At 41.9% G+C, this 17,033-nt stretch overlaps 1 protein-coding gene across 7 annotated transcripts in view; it reads left to right on the top strand.

Annotated features, from left to right (window-relative positions):
• Window positions 1-16,735, top strand: part of SMAP2 (small ArfGAP2) — a 79,862-nt gene extending 63,127 nt beyond the window's left edge. For all 7 annotated transcript variants that reach the window (XM_070610168.1, XM_070610167.1, XM_070610169.1 and 4 more), the window contains 9 exons: window positions 240-373; window positions 1,609-1,694; window positions 2,661-2,739; window positions 6,272-6,358; window positions 7,389-7,470; window positions 8,487-8,596; window positions 9,372-9,537; window positions 9,956-10,272; window positions 15,388-16,735. In XM_070610168.1, coding sequence (XP_070466269.1) covers window positions 240-373; window positions 1,609-1,694; window positions 2,661-2,739; window positions 6,272-6,358; window positions 7,389-7,470; window positions 8,487-8,596; window positions 9,372-9,537; window positions 9,956-10,272; window positions 15,388-15,513 — 1,187 coding nt within the window. In that variant the 3' untranslated portion in view covers window positions 15,514-16,735. The remainder of the gene's footprint in view (window positions 1-239; window positions 374-1,608; window positions 1,695-2,660; window positions 2,740-6,271; window positions 6,359-7,388; window positions 7,471-8,486; window positions 8,597-9,371; window positions 9,538-9,955; window positions 10,273-15,387) is intronic.
• Window positions 16,736-17,033: the final 298 nt, after the last annotated feature.

Here is a 17,033-nt window from a genome sequence, read left to right as displayed (position 1 = left end):
TGATGGTTACACAACTGTGTGAAGATACTAAAACCACAGTATTGTACAACTAAAAAAAATAGAACTAAACTGAAAAAAAGCCGGTCCATGGGGGAATGAACAAAACCAATAAAGGTCATTGTGGTAACGGTTCTCTCACTTATGTTCTAGCAGAAACGGCTGAGGATCTAAATGGTCCAGCTTAGGCTTTGACTCTTGTTTTAATGTGTACTTTATTGCCGTGTTCCTGACCTTCACAGGGCCGCGATGGGCCTCCTGGAACATCGGTGTGTTCATCTGTATTCGATGTGCTGGAATCCACAGGAATCTGGGGGTGCACATATCCAGGGTAAAGTCCGTGAACCTCGACCAGTGGACTCAGGAACAGATTCAGGTACGGACACAGCCCGGGCGCGAGTCGGCCGCTCTCGTGCTTCCGTGTAGAAGCAGTTCCAGAGGAATTTCGCTCAAAGTGGGCACAAAGGTGATGATAAAGAAAGGTTTAGTTGTTAAACACTCATGTCACATCCTCATACTTTAACAGAGAAATTTTTAGTCTTTCTATTTAAGATACAAGTTATTCTACCTATAATTTACCTCCTTCAAAACACAAATGGTCTGTGGTCCAGGACCCCATGGGTCCGTGAAGGTGTAAAGGGGATCTTTGGATCATTTTCTACGAGCCTTGGCATTTGCAGATCTAACATTCGTAGTTTTAGATATTCACTAAAAAAAAAAAAAATCCTCCAACTTATAAACTTATAATAATATTTTACTGCTAAAATGCATATATGAATCTTGCTTGCTGTTGGGTTGGTGGGCTGGAGTGAGAGACTTAAGTTAGTGAGTCCAGCTGGCCTAAGATCTGCACCTTGATGTGGCTTCCTTGTTCTCCCTTCTCTTCCTGCATTGAAACTTTTAAAAAGTAATTTTTTAAAAAATTGGGGAGGGTGAGGGAAGAGAAGCTGCAAAGAAAACCAGTTGGTAAAGTTGGTAATGGAAATAAGAGGTTATTCTTAACCAGAAAATGACCTTAGAGGTTAAACTGTTTTTATAGATTCACTAAAAGTCTGAAAGGTTAGTTATATTTTTCAGTTATACTTTACTGTCTCTTATGAAGGAAATTGCATACATGGAGATACTTGGGCATTTGAAGATTTGAAAAGATTTCTGGATTTGTCCCTCACAAGTGTTAAGGAGTTTATTTTAAAAGCCTAATGGGAAACACATTTATTGGTAATAGAGCTGAATAGGTTAATTAATAGTATAAGCTCAAAATTGTAATTATTGCCTGATTATTGCCTGCCAAGTAGACATTTTTATTAGTAGCTATGTGTTTTGGACTTTCAAATGGGATCTTGAATTATTACTGAATTAATTGTATCTAGTGAGACAAACCTCTCAGTAAATGGTACTGGGGTGGGAGGTGGGAAAGACACCTGTGGGGGGCCAAAGGTTTGGGAGCAGAGTAGAGGGACTCGTGGATCAGTAATCAGAATACCCAGGTTTCAGTCTTGGTTCTGCCAGTCTCGAGGTTGGTTTTTCAATTGTAAAATGCTGCAATTGGGGGAGACATTTTTCACTTCCTTCCTAATGTGACATTCTGTGTTTCCGTGTCTCTGGTTACAGTGCATGCAAGAGATGGGGAATGGAAAGGCAAACCGACTTTATGAAGCCTACCTTCCTGAGACCTTTCGGCGGCCTCAAATAGACCCGTATCTTTTCTGGAGCAACTTATAAGGCTGAGTGGTATTTTGGTGTTTTGAGAGAGTCACACAGGAGTCAAGACCCATGATCTGACTGGGCCATCTCTATATGGATTAGTCCAAGTCTTGCTTTTGCTCTCTCCTGCAACCGAGACATAGAACGCCTATATACTTTCTAATGTCAGAATGGTGGGTCTCATGGGGAAGACTCATTCAGGAATTAAGACTGCAGTGGTTCACTGTGAATTCTTCCGTAAAGAGACATCTCCAGTAGTTTTTGGGTCTTTGATGAAAAGAATAGTTTTCTGTGCTATGTTGAATCAGCAAAACTACCATTCATTTTTAAGGCCTTCTTATGTCCTATGTGAAGGAATTAACTGTTGTTGACTAGTTAATCCATAACTTTCTTCTGCCATCCCCTCAACAGGGGATAGTACCCAGCTCACAAAACCAAACCCCCTAAAGGCGGTGTTTCTCAAAATGTGGTTTGTAGACGATCTTGTTAGTTTGCTTTTTAGTGGGTGCAGGTGGATCCTGCTAAAATGCAGATTTGAGACCCTGCAGAAGACCCACTGATCAGAATCTGGCAGTGGGCACAAGAGCTTATATTTTTAAGGGGCACTCAGGTGCCTTTGTTTAAGGCCTGTGACCTAAGAGCTTTGAAATAGGTAACTGACTGCTTTACCTGTATTCTATAACAGCCAAGCTCCCCTGATGTCAATATGAAGATTAATCTCATTTGCTGCTATCATTACTCTGAACGAAAATTATAGGAAATGGTGATTCCCTGCCATACCCGTGAAGGAGGCATTTTAAGGTCTTGGTCAGAGAAAGTACATGTGAAGAGACAGGAGCCGTATGGAAACCAGGCAGGAGGGAGAGAGGAGAACAATTTTCCATGGGATATAAATTCACCTTTTATAGTCACATTGTGGGAAAGATTTGTTTGATTTATCCTTAATAAGCTTTTTGCAGAGCTGTTGAGGGATTTATTCGAGATAAATATGAGAAGAAGAAATACATGGACCGAAGTCTGGACATCAATGCCTTTAGGGTTGGTTGTAAATCTTTCAAGTTTTGTGTGCTTATTAATCATGCTAGGGAAGAATTTGAAGAACAGCTACTAAAATACTCCAAAGCTATCCAAAAAAAAATACAAAAGTAGAAAAAAAGCCAGTTATTTGGGGCTGGCCCCGTGGCCGAGTGGTTAAGTTCCTGCACTCTGCTGCAGGCGGCCCAGTGTTTCGTTGGTTCGAACCCTGGGTGCGGACATGGCACTGCTCATCAAACCACGCTGAGGCAGCGTCCCACATGCCACAACTAGAAGGACCCACAACGAAGAATATACAACTATGTACCGGGGGCTTTGGGGAGAAAAAGGAAAAAAAAAACTGTTAAAAAAAAAAAAAAGCCAGTTATTGACTCAAGACCATGAGATACCATGGATCAAACTTTTGCCTCAGGGATGGACAGGGCAAACCATCAGTGACTTCTTTGCCTTGATCTATATTTAGATGTTAGTGATCCCCAGTTCCAAATTAGTTCTTCAAATAGACATGATGAGCATACTAGATCAAATAGAATAAAATGTATGTGTATATATGTATGTATGTATACATATGTGTGTGTACACATTTTTTTCTGTAAGTGAAGTCAACAAAATTAGGTGTAATTAAATCACCAGACTTTCCTTCATTTTGACCAGTGTATATTTCTAGTGAGTTGATGGACTGATTGCCAATGGGCCCCTTGTTCCTGAGAAGGGTTTTAGAAGGAGACTACCAGTTGCCAAGTACACTTTCCAACCTGGGCGTGTGGTTAGAATCTGAAATACAGTGTATGATAACTAGGACAAGTATAACATACAGCAGGAAATACAACATGGTTTCTGGAAGAAGAAAGCACGCCTGACTAATGATAACTAAAGGAGAACCAATAAATATGACTATTTAGAACTTCAAAAGTCTTTGATAAGATTCTACAGGAAATTCTCTTACGAATGATGGACTATTTCTCAAGCCGAAGTATAGAGAGTATGGAATTCTCCAGTTCCAGCACAGGTTCTGTCTGTCTATCTATCTGTCTGTCTGTCTATCTATCTATCTATCTATCTGTTTATTTTAATGGAGGATATACTAGCCAGTGAAATCACTAAGTTTACATGGGCTCTAAGCCCTTCCAGGTATTTTAAAATCAAGCTTATTGGAATCAGCTCCAGGTTGATCTTTTGAGGTGTTGTGAAAAGGGGCATTAACTGGTAGGTAAATTTCAAAGCAAGCAAGTACAAGGTAATACATGTAGTTAGTAAAGAAAATTTCTTCTCAACTTAGTCTGAAGGACTCTTACCTCATCCAGAAAAGGGACCTGGAAGTTATCCTAACTGGCCCAAGAAAGAATTAACCCAGTGTACAGCTACAGCTTGGATGGCATCATCAAAAAGCATTTGAAACCAAATCACACACATTTCCTTTTATTTGTAGAAAGCTGTGGCCTGTCTGCTTAGCTCTATTCCTTGTATCAGAAGGTATGAAATCAGATGAGGTCAGAAAAGGGTATCCGAGGCGATCCAGAGAGTGAGGGAGGAGGGAAGAGTTGCCACGTGAAGACAGTGTTCATTCATAATTGTGTCACTGGTGTACCGTACCCATGAAAACAGCCTGTTTCACTCACTGAGGAAGGAAATGTTTTCACTTAGGAAGGAAGTACCTCCTGTTTACCAAAAAGCTATTTCAAAAATATTTATTTGATGTATTTAGATTGTTTTTAATATTCTTGTGAAGACTTATATGCCAAGGACTAATATTTGCTAAGTGAAGACATTTAATATCAAATTGAAAAGAAACTGACTTTGTTAATTAAAGAGTATTCTTTTTTAATGGACAGATAAAACGCTTTTCACTTCAAGAAATAAAGTATTCTGCATTAAAATGTTACACTGTGTATGAAGCAGACATAGCTGCATGTGTTCTTTGTGATTATAATATCATTTTAGAGATAATATGAAAATTAAAGTGGAGAATCCATGCCTACTCTTACCATCTTTACGAGTGATTATCATCTTGGTGTGTTCCCTCTTTTTTTCTACGTAGTTACTTTCTGGAGGCATAATTATAATACAGTTATTCAGAATGTCTCCTGGGGGCCAGCCCAGTGGTATAGTGGTTAAGTTCGCACACTCTGCTTCAGCAGCCCGGTGTTTGTGGGTTTGGATCCCAGGTGCGGACCTACACACCACTCATCAGACCATGCTGTGACGGTGTCCCACATACAAAATACAGGAAGGTTGGCACAGATGTTAGCTCAGGGACAATCTTCCTCACCAAAGAAAGAAAGAAAGAAAGAATGTCTCCTGCTTTCATTCAACTTAACATAGGATGTATTTTATGTTATTTATGTTCCTTATGTAGTTTCCATAATCTTCAATTGTTGCGTCTCTCAGTGAGTAGCTAGACCACAGTTTATTTTGTCATTCTCTTTCTGTGGCATAAAGGTGGTTGTTTAAGTTTTTGTTCAGCATAAAGAATTGTGGGATGAGCTTCTTGGTGGATATAACCCTTTACATATTTTGGATTACTTTCTTAAAATATATTACGAGATAAGATATTATCTAGGTCAAAAGGTTTCAGTATTTGTCTCTTCATACTTTTGCCAATATGCTTTCTAGAAGGTGTACTGTTTTACGCTGTCTTCTCAGCGTATAAGAGTGCTGGTTTTACCTCATCCCTACCAACATTAGGTATTATTATTAAGCTCTTTCTCCTCCTAAAATGCACTTTAAATTTCGCTTTTTGATCATTAGCAAGGCTGACCATTTTTTCATATATATGCTATACTTCCTTTTATATGCCTGTGTTCTTAAGTTCACTTTGGGGTTCTGTTTTGCATTTAGATATTTGATGTCAAAAATGTGACCAATAACATTATAATCAGTGAAAGTCTTATGAAACTGCCTCTGAAAGTAGCAAAAACTGAGAGAGACTTTCTAATATTTTATTTTTGATGTGCTTTTTGGTTTTATACAGGCAACTCACTCGGATACCCTAAAAGGGATACTTTAATCCTTTTTCTCCTTTTTGCCTTATTTCCTTGATTTTTCCCCTAATCTTTAAGCTTGAAATTACAGTTTATTTTTTGATTTTTAAAAAGGAGATGAAGATGGAAAGAACTTATGATTGAATTTATAAAATCACAAAGGATCTGCTGAGTAAGATGAACATGAACTTATTGACTGGTGTAGCAAGATGAGGGGGAACCCCTCAAAGAATGAGCAAGTTAAAGTTGCGTCAAAAAAAGGCAGCAAACTGGGGAAACGTCAACCTCTGTAGATAGCCCAGACCGCACATTTCCAGAACAAGGAGGGCAGGTGCTTCAGACATTTGAAAGATGTCTCTTATGGCATTGAGGCTAATGTGGAAGAGGCCAGCTCTCATGCCCCACCCCAAGAAACCCTCAAGTTCATCAGACTCCTGCATCAAATTCAATAGGGACTTTTTGTGTCCTTTTTAGACATGTGGAATTATAATTTATCGAACTGTTAGTCACCCTGGGGCCTGTGTTTTTTGTCTTGTTTTATTAAATCATTATAGAAAGAAAAAGATGACAAGTGGAAAAGAGGGAATGAACCAGCTCCAGAGAAAAAAATGGAACCTGTTGTTTTTGAGAAAGTTAAAATGGTAAGTGGGCCAGGATTTGCACTGTGTGGATGGCCTCGAGTGTGTTGGTGTGTGTGGAGGGGAGGGGGTGTGGGGTTGATAGCGTACTGCAGCACGGCACCTGGGGCTCAAGGGGGAGGGAGGGTCCATGTTTAGATGAGATCAGCTGCTGCCGTTTGTGCTGCTTTCCCATCGCCTTCTTGCTGCCTAATCCGCTCTGTAACACTTCTCTTGGGGGCCACATGGGAGCTTGGGACCTGCATCTGCCCCATCTGAGCAAGAGGCACGCTCCATGCCAGAGTGCCAGGGCTGTGTGACACCTTCTGAGCAGATGCTACGTTGTCCTTCTCTCGTTAGACTTTCTGTACCTCATCTTCCTGTTGCAGTTAAGAACAGTCCAGAAGCCAGGCCATACTAATCCATTTTAAACAATCCCTTCTTTGTATTCTTGCTCTATCATACTGAAGTAGACAGCTTTCTTTTTCCACAGGACACACTGTGGCTGTAGTAGTAGATAGTCTAATATCAGAGCTTGGAATCTTGGGAGAGGGGACTTTTTGCTATTTGCTTAAGGAAGCGCCTTTTATCATCATTTTGAATCGTCCACAGATCGCAGTCATCAGTGATTTGGCAGAGTGAATTAGGTGGTCTTTACTGATCTCCCTTTTGGTATTAAAGGTTTTATAGTCACTGGGAGATTTGTTGGCTCTCGGCTCTTGTACCATCAGACACCTACCTTTAGTCTTGGCTTTTCCTGGGACCAAAAACTGCTACTTCTGTGGGATCCCCCGATCTGTGGTTGTCTCGGTTTCAGAAAGATCTGTCTCTTCAGAAAGCCAGACAGGCACAGATGATATCTTTGTTTTTCACTTTAGGTTTGATTTATGCCCTCGTGCCTCCTGACTTGATTCTTTCACCTGACGCTTCCTGAGTCTTGTCTCTGAATAACAGCAACCATGCCACTGGAATACCTGTGGCTTTACAATGGAGAGGGGGGAAAAGCCTTCAAAAACACCTGCTTATTTCTTTCTATAACATATTTTCACCTTAGCCACAGAAAAAAGAGGATCCACAGCTACCTCGGAAGAGCTCCCCGAAATCCACAGCACCTGTCATGGATTTGTTGGGCCTTGGTAAGAGTTAGAATTTTTCACTCCCATAATCTTACAAATTTTGATGAATTCTCTGTGACCCTGGGAGGATAGGCAGAGACAAGAGTCTTCAGTTTGTGTCTTCGTCACTAAGATTGTTCTCTCTTGTTCTTCCTGTTGTTTTACATCTGAGCAGTTGTTCTCAGGAAGTGTTTATGGTGAGATTTTTCAGAGCGACAGTAAAATGTTGTGGTTAAGAACATGGCCTTTGGAGCCAGAGTCCCAGCTCTGCCACTTGCTATCTGTGTGACCCGGGGTAGCTTCCTCATTCTCTGAACATTGCTTTCCTAATCTGTGCAGTGAGGGTGATAAGAGTCTACTTCAGAGGTGTCGTTGGAAGGACGAAAGGAGATAATGCCTCTAAAACTCTTAGCCTCGTGCCTGCACTCATTAAACGTTAGCAAGTTTACTAAGCCAGCGCCTGTGAGCCCTGCCCCCGTCCTTCTCATTTTTCAGGTGAGACCTGTTTCTGAGATGGCCTATTACCTTGTGGTCATTTTCCCCCAAACCTTTGAAACCCTGAGCTAGTGATTCTGCCCCTGTCAGAAACAGAGTCTAGTCTGAACCTTTCACAGTACCGCTGGCTGTCCTTTGTTTCAGCCCATTTCCGCTGATTTAGGCTGTTGGCTACTTAGGCTTCTAATTTCTATACCTTTCATTTCTCTCTGAAAATGAATCCTACGCAGCTTTGCCCCTCAAATAGCCAGCAGGGAGCCAGCCAGCCCCCTTGCTGCGGGGCTGATGCAGCCTCCAGGCCTGGGCTGTTGCTGTCCTGGGCCTGATGGCTGGGCTACAGGCTTCTCCAGCGTGCTCTTGGGAATGTGGGGTGAGGCCTCCTTTTAGATGCCCCATCCAAGCTAGATGGTTCCAGAAAAGTCAAGATTTCCAGGTCCATGATGGAGCATGTGGGCCTTCCCTGTCTGCTTCATGTCCAGAATAGGAGGAAGGCATGGGCTTAATGAGCAGCGCTCCATTTTAACTGTGATCTCTCTTTCCAGATGCTCCTGTGTCCTGCTCCGCTGCAAATAGTAAGACCAGCAATACCCTAGAGAAGGATTTAGATCTTTTGGCCTCTGTTCCGTCCCCCTCTTCTTCGGTTTCCAGAAAGGTGAGTCTTGTGGGTTCCTTTAGAGGATTAGAGAGCATTCTGAAAAGGGTGATTTTGATAACCTAATCATGGACCCAAGTCATGCTTCCTTGGTAGAATTGGACTTTGATTTTCTTGATTCTTCCCTGAACACTGTGTCATCTCTGATACAGCCTAAGATTACTATTCATTCCATTTTGTTTCCTGCCCAAAAAGAGTGGGCTTCTGTTGAAGGTGTGACAAATTATAAAGGCTGATACTTCGGGTCAGCTCTTCAGCCTGAGTTATTGCCAGAGAACTTGTAGCTATGAAAGACTTGAAACTTTTAATGGCTACCATCTGTGGAATACCTGCAATGTACCAGGCACGGTGCTAGGTGATTTTGTATGTTTCATTTATAATTTAAAATATTCACCACAACCCTGCAAAATGGATATTTAATAGGTGAAACATTAGTTCAGAAAAGTTATATGACTTAGCCTCTCATTATGCAACCAGTAAATGGCTGCTCTGGGATCTAAACTCAGTTCTCTCTGGCTGCATCATTTGTAGGTTGTTTTTATTTCTTTGTTTGTTTTTCGCCAAATCACGTTGTTTTGCCAAAGGACCAAGAATTGTACCAGAGCTTAACTATCAGGTGTTTTCAGATATTTGTATCGTGAAAATGTCAGGACGCGATTCGCTTGAGCCGTGAATCCTTACTGCGAATGTTAGAAGCCGCAGAGAGATGAGGGCGGTCCTTGCAGAGATCCCATGAGGACCATTCCAATTTGCCCTCTGCCCTCTTTGCCGTAAGGTTGTGGGTTCCATGCCAACTGCAGGGAGTGCTGGCTCTGTTCCTGAAAACCTGAACCTGTTTCCGGAGCCAGGGAGCAAATCAGAAGAAACGGGCAAGAAACAGCTTTCTAAAGACTCCATCCTTTCGCTGTATGGATCCCAGACGCCTCAAATGCCTGCCCAAGGTAGAGTTCATGGGGGTCCTGGCAATATGCCAGATAGAGATGCGAGGACTTACATGCAGGAATTATTTGTTAAAATGGGGGCACTTGCTTTGGGGGCCAGGATGTCATACTGCAGACAAGCCTGAACATGACATTTCTTGTGAAGCCACAAAATATCTGCAGATAGCTAGAACTCAGAGCCATACTTGGGGTCTGGTTTCACACCTCCGCAAAGTCTAAAGGGAAGTGGCTAGGCCAGCGGCCCCTTGATAAGCCACTGCAAGTCTTAGAGGAAATCTAACAGTTTTTCTGTGTAAAAGAGCATTCTAGGTTGAGTAGTCCTGAGAAATTCTAGCTAGAAAGGAGTAGCCAGTGGGAGTTTGGACTGATTTTGTGTGGTTTCCTCTCTAACAGAACTGTATGTGTGTTTTCTCGGCAGCAATGTTCATGGCTCCTGCTCAGATGGCATATCCCACAGCCTACCCCAGCTTCCCTGGGGTCACACCTCCGAACAGCATAATGGGGAGCATGATGCCCCCACCAGTAGGCATGGTACCGCAGCCTGGAGCCTCTGGGATGGTTGCCCCCATGGCCATGCCTGCAGGCTATATGGGTGGCATGCAGGCATCAATGATGGGTGTACCAAATGGGATGATGACCACTCAGCAGGCTGGCTACATGGCAGGCATGGCAGCTATGCCCCAGACTATGTATGGGGTTCAGCCAGCTCAGCAGCTGCAATGGAACCTTACTCAGGTAAGCTATCCCATTTTACTCAGGACGAGAGTTTTGGCACTTTTTCTTCCACCTTATGTCTGTCTCTTATCCTTTGAATCCTGAAAGTAAATGAGATAATGCCAGAGACATTCTTAGGTTTGCTTTTTTTCCCTAGAAGGTCTATCTAATGTCAGAATATCTGAGGAATTCTGGGTTCCTGTAGAATGAGAGTAACTGCCTAAATCTAAATTTCTCCACACATTCATCGAGAAAAAAACAAAAACCTGTACAGATAAAATAGGAGTGCAGATAAAACCACCCATATGCAATCCACGACTACTGCATCTAGTAGAAAATACTACAGACTTCAGATTACATGGCACCTAAATCCAGCAGAGTCAGCATCCCAGGGAGACTGTGAAAAGAGGAGAGGGAGCAGGAGGCTAGAAGTGACAGAACACAGATAAAATCACTCCCTAGAAAGTGAAGACCTACCCTGATTGGAGATATGCTAAGAGGTCTGAGACCTGGCAGGTTAGAACCAGTAACGGTTACTTGGAGAATCAAAAAAAAGGATTGAAATATATAGGATTGTAGGTGATAGCCTTGGAAAAGCATTGCTTCTAGGGGAAATGGGGTTGAATTAGAAGGAGAAGGTGTTGTTTGGAGACCTGGTAGTAAAGGGAAAATAAATGAGAAGTGGAATAGAGAATCACAAAATCAGAAGATACACCCCCATCATTTCACTATACTAACAGAAGAGGGCGCTCTTGAACTAAGAAATCTAGTAAGCATCCCAAAACTCTCACACCTGCCTGTGTTATCGCTGATTCAGAAAAATAAGGCACTACAAAGTAAACAGAAAGTGGCAGACAACACTCACACAACACTACTATGAGAAGAAAATAGAAAATGAAAATCAAAACATTTCAGGAAATGAAAATTCTCCACCAAAAAACAGTCGTGAAGCAGAAGAAAACTGTTACACAGTCCACCAATGTGAATTAAATGTGCTTTAACAAACAACTGCAGATAAGACAAAACAGCTTGAATCAGAAATTCAAAAACTTAGAACCAACATGGACAAAAAGCTGGAGATTGTGAAATGAAAGTTTGGTAAACTGAGGAAAGAAATTTTAAAAAGACACAATTATCTTAGAAATGAAGACTGAATTACAAGTTGGCCAAAGGAGAATAGAGTCAACTGAGATATATTTGGCATTGAAGAAAGGCATGAAACAGCTAAGAGAATGAAAACTAAATATAGAAAACAGTAAAAGGAATCAGAGAGAAAGTAAGATGGAAATTAGGCAAAGAAGGCCTAACACAATTATATTTGGAGACTCCCAATGAAGAAAAACAACATAGTGGAAGAGAATTAAACTATTTAAAACTCTAATACAAGAAAATCTCCTAGAAATAAAAGACTTTAATATAATATTGAAAGAAGCCACTGTGTATCTGTAAAAATTGACCCAAAATGGTCAACTCTAACATATCCCAGTAAACTTTTTGGACTTCATAGAACAAGGAAAATTCTCAGGGCACCAGCCCTCTCCTCATCTCTCCTCCCCCCAAATCTGTCATTTCCAAAGAAAAAACAACACTCAGGTTGACATCAGACTTCCTAACAACAACATACAAAAAGAGAACAATGGCAATAGTATTTTCAGGACACTCAGGTGCATGTGAGACGAGATTTCATAGTCAGCCAAGTTATCCTTTAGGTATCAAGGCTATAAAAGAAATCTTAAATATGCAGGAAATCAGAGAATATCATACGTACAAGCCTTTCCTGAGGCATCTACCTGAAGATAAGCTGCATCCATCTAAGGACTGGGGACATTTTGGCAAAAGGACTGATGGTGAGTGAATGTTTAATTGAGAATCTGACTAAAACAAAGGTAATGACAAGGGTGGAAGAACATATGTTGTATTTTGACAAACAACTAAAATACGATACAACTGAAAGTAATGGGAGGAGAAAGGAGAAGAAAAGGGGAAAGTAGAATAAATTGTTGCAGAGGAAATAGGTGGAAGTCAAAGGACGTAATAAGCTCACAAACCAAATGGTAGAAGCTTGGGAACGGAATAAATGAGATCAAAGACGGAAAGTATTAGTAAAGGTCATCACTAGAACAAAAATATGGAACTTCATGAATACCAAAGGAATTTTTTTACAACAAAATAGAAGACATATGAAGTACAGCAAATATAATAAAACAATAAAAATATAATATGATGGAATTGAGATCAAACATATCAGTCATAGCAATAAGCAGCTCTTCCATTAAAAGAAAACGAAGTTCAAATTGGCTCACAAAGTAATGCCTGATTTTATACTAGATACAAAAAATACAGCTGAAACAAAGTGATTCAAAGTTGGAAAATAAAGAGATAGGCAGAGGAATACCAGACACATGGTGTGTGTGCACACCCACACGAGTGCATGCACGGGCAGTCTTTGTCAGGTTTACGTATCAAGATTATAATTGCTTTATAAAAAATATTTTCGGGGCCAGCCCCGTGGCCGAGTGGTTAAGTTCATGCGCTTCACTGTGGTGGCCCAGGGTTCAGATCCTGGGTGCGGACATGGCACTGCTTGTCAGGCCACATTGAGGCAGCGTCCCATATGCCACAACTAGAAGGACCTGCAACTAAGATATACAACTATGTACCACGGGGGATTTGGGGAGATAAAAAGCAGAAAAAACAAAAGATTGGCCACAGTTGTTAGCTCAGGTACCGATCTTAAAAAAAAAAAAAATTTCATGTTTTCCTTTTTCTGTGGTCTGGAACAATTTATGTAGTATTGATCTTTGGAGATTTGGTAGAATTACCATATGAAATTGTATGGTCCTTTTGCTTTTTTCTATAGTAATTCTTTGGTAGCTTTCTCTGTGTCTTCTGTGGAAGTCAGTTTTGGAAAGCTCTGTTTACCTAGATTATCCAGTTTACCTAGGTTTTCAAATTCCTTTCTCAAAAGTTGTGCCAAGCAGGCTCATGATTTTTTAGTTTCCTGTTTCAGCGGTTGTTTTTCCCTTGTCATTTCTTTTTTTTGAAGATTAGCCTTGACATGACATCTGCTGCCAATCCTCCTCTTTTTGCTGAGGAAGACTGGCCCTGAGCTAACATCCATGCCCATCTTCCTCTACTTTATATGTGGGACGCCTACCACAGCATGGCTTGCCAATCAGTGCCATGTCCGCACCTGGGATCTGAACTGGTGAACCCCGGGCCACCGAAGCAGAATGTGCAAACTTAACCGCTGCGCCACCAGGCCGGCCCCTCCCTTGTTGTTTCTTATTTTGTATGTTTGTGCTCGCCTTTCCCCTCTCCGCTTTTTCATTTAAGTTAGCTAGTGGTCCGTGTATTTTACTTATTTTTTTTAAAACAGCGTTTTGATTTATTTACTAGTTCTACATTTTTCTGTTTTCTACCTCAATTTCTGGGTTATCTTCACTCACTTTGATCTCCTTTTTCCAGCTTTCATACTTGGGATTTTAATTCACTTATTTTTATTCTTTCATGTTTATTTATATAAGTAATGAAGTGTTATAAAACTGATTGGAACATGTCAAAAGGCCACATGAGCCAACTCCTGCAGGCTCCCGCTGTCCAAATATGGGACAATTTGAAGATCAAAAAGAATGACACTAATGGATTATAGCACACTGAAGGAAAAAAAATCCATGAGTCCACAGTGATATTTTTAAAAGATGGATGTGGAATAGAGGGAGGGAAAGCCTTCTTGACAGAAGAATGATGACTCATAATTGTAGAAAGAACAGGGTAGTCACACATTCTCAAAGAAGGACCCCTCAGATGACATTAATTATAATGAAAAAAACGTGATGGATAATACCTTAGCCAAGTGATAAACATAAAATTCCCAACAATGGGACAAATCAATATCATGTGCTTCCTGGTATCTTGTACTGAGAAGGACACAATATCTCTTACATAGAATTCTTGCCAAAAATATTTAACTTGGATCCAATCATGAGAAAACATGAGATAAATCCAAACTGAAGGATTTTCTGCAAAATAACTGGCCTGGATTCTTAAAACAATGTCAGGAAAAAAAGAAGATAGTGGTGGTGGAACTGTACCAGATTAAAGGAGACTAAGGAGATATGAAAATGACATGTATTTTAGGATATTGTATTAATGTTAAATTTCTTGAACATGTTAATTGTATTGTGGTTCTAGGAAACTGTTCTTTCTTAAGAGATGCCTCCTGATTAAGGGGTGAAATGTCACAAGATCTGTAATTTTCAATGCTCATCAAAAATTTTTTTAAAGTTTATAAAATATGGCAAAATGTTAACAATTGGTGAATTTAAGGAAGGGTTATATAAGTTTCATTGTACTACTTTTTCAACTTTTCTGTAAGCTTGAAATTTTCTTTAAAAGTTGGTAGAAATAAAATAGACCTTCTCCTAAAGAAAAAGAACTTATACGGAAAGTATACCAGGCTTGGGAAAATTTAAGGCCTTTTTCTGTGATAAATTGTTTCTTCTGTTCACTGCCAGAGGCCAGTCTTTCAATCTAATTCATAAAGCGGCCCCAGCCCCCACCCAGGCCTTGTTCCACTAACTTTTCTCCCAGGAGCTTCCCTTCTTATACACTGAAGCCCCATTGGTCTTTTTTTTGCCTGCCTTTGTTCGCTCTGAGCAGCTCAGTTTCTTTCTCTTGCTTTTTGTCCTGCTTGAGCGTGCATAAGCACTTTCACTCAGGCTGACAGTAATAACTCTCTGCGGGAGATGACGGGAGCGCTGGCCTGGGGGCTTCTGTTTATACTCAGGGTTGGCTACAGCAAGTTAGCGATAGGCCCTGCTATTTAGGATGAGAGACTGGCAAGGAAAAAGATAATAACTTCTCCTGCTGCTTTTATGTTGACTAGTCCAGGATTCCTTCCTTCCCTCCCAGAGCATTGGTCTCTGTCAACATCTTCCTTCTGGAAAGTCCTTCCTTTCTGTGCTCTGGTGTCCTTGAAGTGATCTAACCGGGTTCAGCGCCGTCATATACCACAGTGGTTTCCCTTTGTCTCATTCTCCTCTCCCCACAGCCGGAAGGACTCCTACCCTGCCTTTTGCACGAACTGGCTGCATGCCCACAGCCTGGCCTCAAAGTCTCCTCTCTCCCTTTCAGATGACCCAGCAGATGGCCGGGATGAACTTCTGTGGAGCCAATGGCATGCTGAGCTATGGACAGTCGATGAATGGCGGGAACGGACAGGCAGCAAACCAGACTCTCAGCCCTCAGATGTGGAAATAAAAACAGGACACCCGTATGGCTGCCACTCCTCAGCTCCCTCTCTCCCCGGTTTTCCTCTTTACCCTACTCCCCCAGCCCCATCCCCTTTTCCTACCAATCTCTGTTTGGTTTAGAAATTGCTCAATCCGTCACTTGGGGTTCGGCACTCCGCCCAGCCCAGCCACTTGCCGAACACGCACACCTCTCTGTTGCTTTATGTTGTACATGTCCCCCAGCCGTCCTGACCTCCTCCCCAGCCTCAGCCCCAGTCTTCTCCTGGCACCAGCACCTTAGAAATTGTTGGCAGAAGGCACTTAAACTGCGGGAGAAATGTGCACACCTTTGAGTACCTTTCCCACAAGGTTAAACCTCCTGTCAGACTCTCAGAAAGGTCTGTAGGTGTTTTGTTTTAGGCAAAGAGGGGAGGGTTTGGAGGTACTTCTATAAGCTATTTCTACATATTTAAATTATTGGTTGAAGAGGGAGGCATCATGCTCGCATGATTTATGGGAATGAAGAAAGTTCTGAAATCAAATTAAATTCTCCATGGATATCAGATCAGGTTGGCCCTACCCCTGGGGTGAGGCAACCTCCTCCTATGAGAATGAGCAAAAATACTACTCTGCTTTGCCCCGAATTGTTTTCTGGATCCTGAGGCTTCAGGACTTGCTGCTTCGGTCAGCCTTGTTAGCACCAAAGACTTTATGAAGGTCCCACACGCCCTTTCCCCACCTCTGTCCTGCCTCCAGTAGGATCTGGCCCCGAGGCTGGAGGACCAGCCCCTCCAGTGGGAATGCAGACCTTAACGAGTGTCCTGCTTGTGCATATATGTGTGGATTCCGCCCTCTCTCTCTCCCCATCTGCTTTGGGTGTTTTTGTTTTTGTTTCTTAGTTTTAGGTTTGCAACAGAGAGGAGTTAATTTATCAACAGCCTAAAAACTGTTGTCAGTTCTTCTTATAGTCAAAAAAATTGCAGTCTCATCGATGGTTCTCTCGTTTCCCCTCTCCCAGGCTGCCGATCACTCTTTCATGCCTGTGTGTCCCGGCTGCTCTGCTTCCCCACCTGTTCCAGGTGTGTGAGGGAGCGCGCCTGGCCACCTTTCCTCTCAGTCATTGTTCACCCCACTGGAAAATTAAAACAAGACAACTTTGCTTAAAAGATTTCCCCTGTGGGAACCACAGTTCCTGGTTGCCTTTCTCCCGTGTGTGTGTCAATTCCTGAATAAACATTGCAGGGAAGGACTGTTTGCTTGATTTACTGTGTGTCACTCTTGGAGGAGGGTGATTTACACCAGTTCTGCTTTCCAGGGGCAGTTCCCTCCCTTTCTGTATTTAAAAAAATTCCATCCTGGGCCTACCCAAGGGCCAGGCCCCCGCTCCGGCAGTCCAAAAGGGGGCCTTTCTCCAGGGGTGTCTAGAGTTGTGAGCTGATGGACCGTGGAGATCTGCACGTGCTAGAGTCTCAGAAGATGGAAACTTGAAGCACGCCCCCCCAATAGATGGAGAAGTGGAGACAGCCCCCTTCCTGCCTTCCTTTGAGT

This window comes from Equus przewalskii, chromosome 2 (assembly GCF_037783145.1).
Source record: "Equus przewalskii isolate Varuska chromosome 2, EquPr2, whole genome shotgun sequence".
NCBI classification, from domain to species: domain Eukaryota; kingdom Metazoa; phylum Chordata; class Mammalia; order Perissodactyla; family Equidae; genus Equus; species Equus przewalskii.
This window is presented reverse-complemented; position numbering and strand designations above follow the sequence as displayed.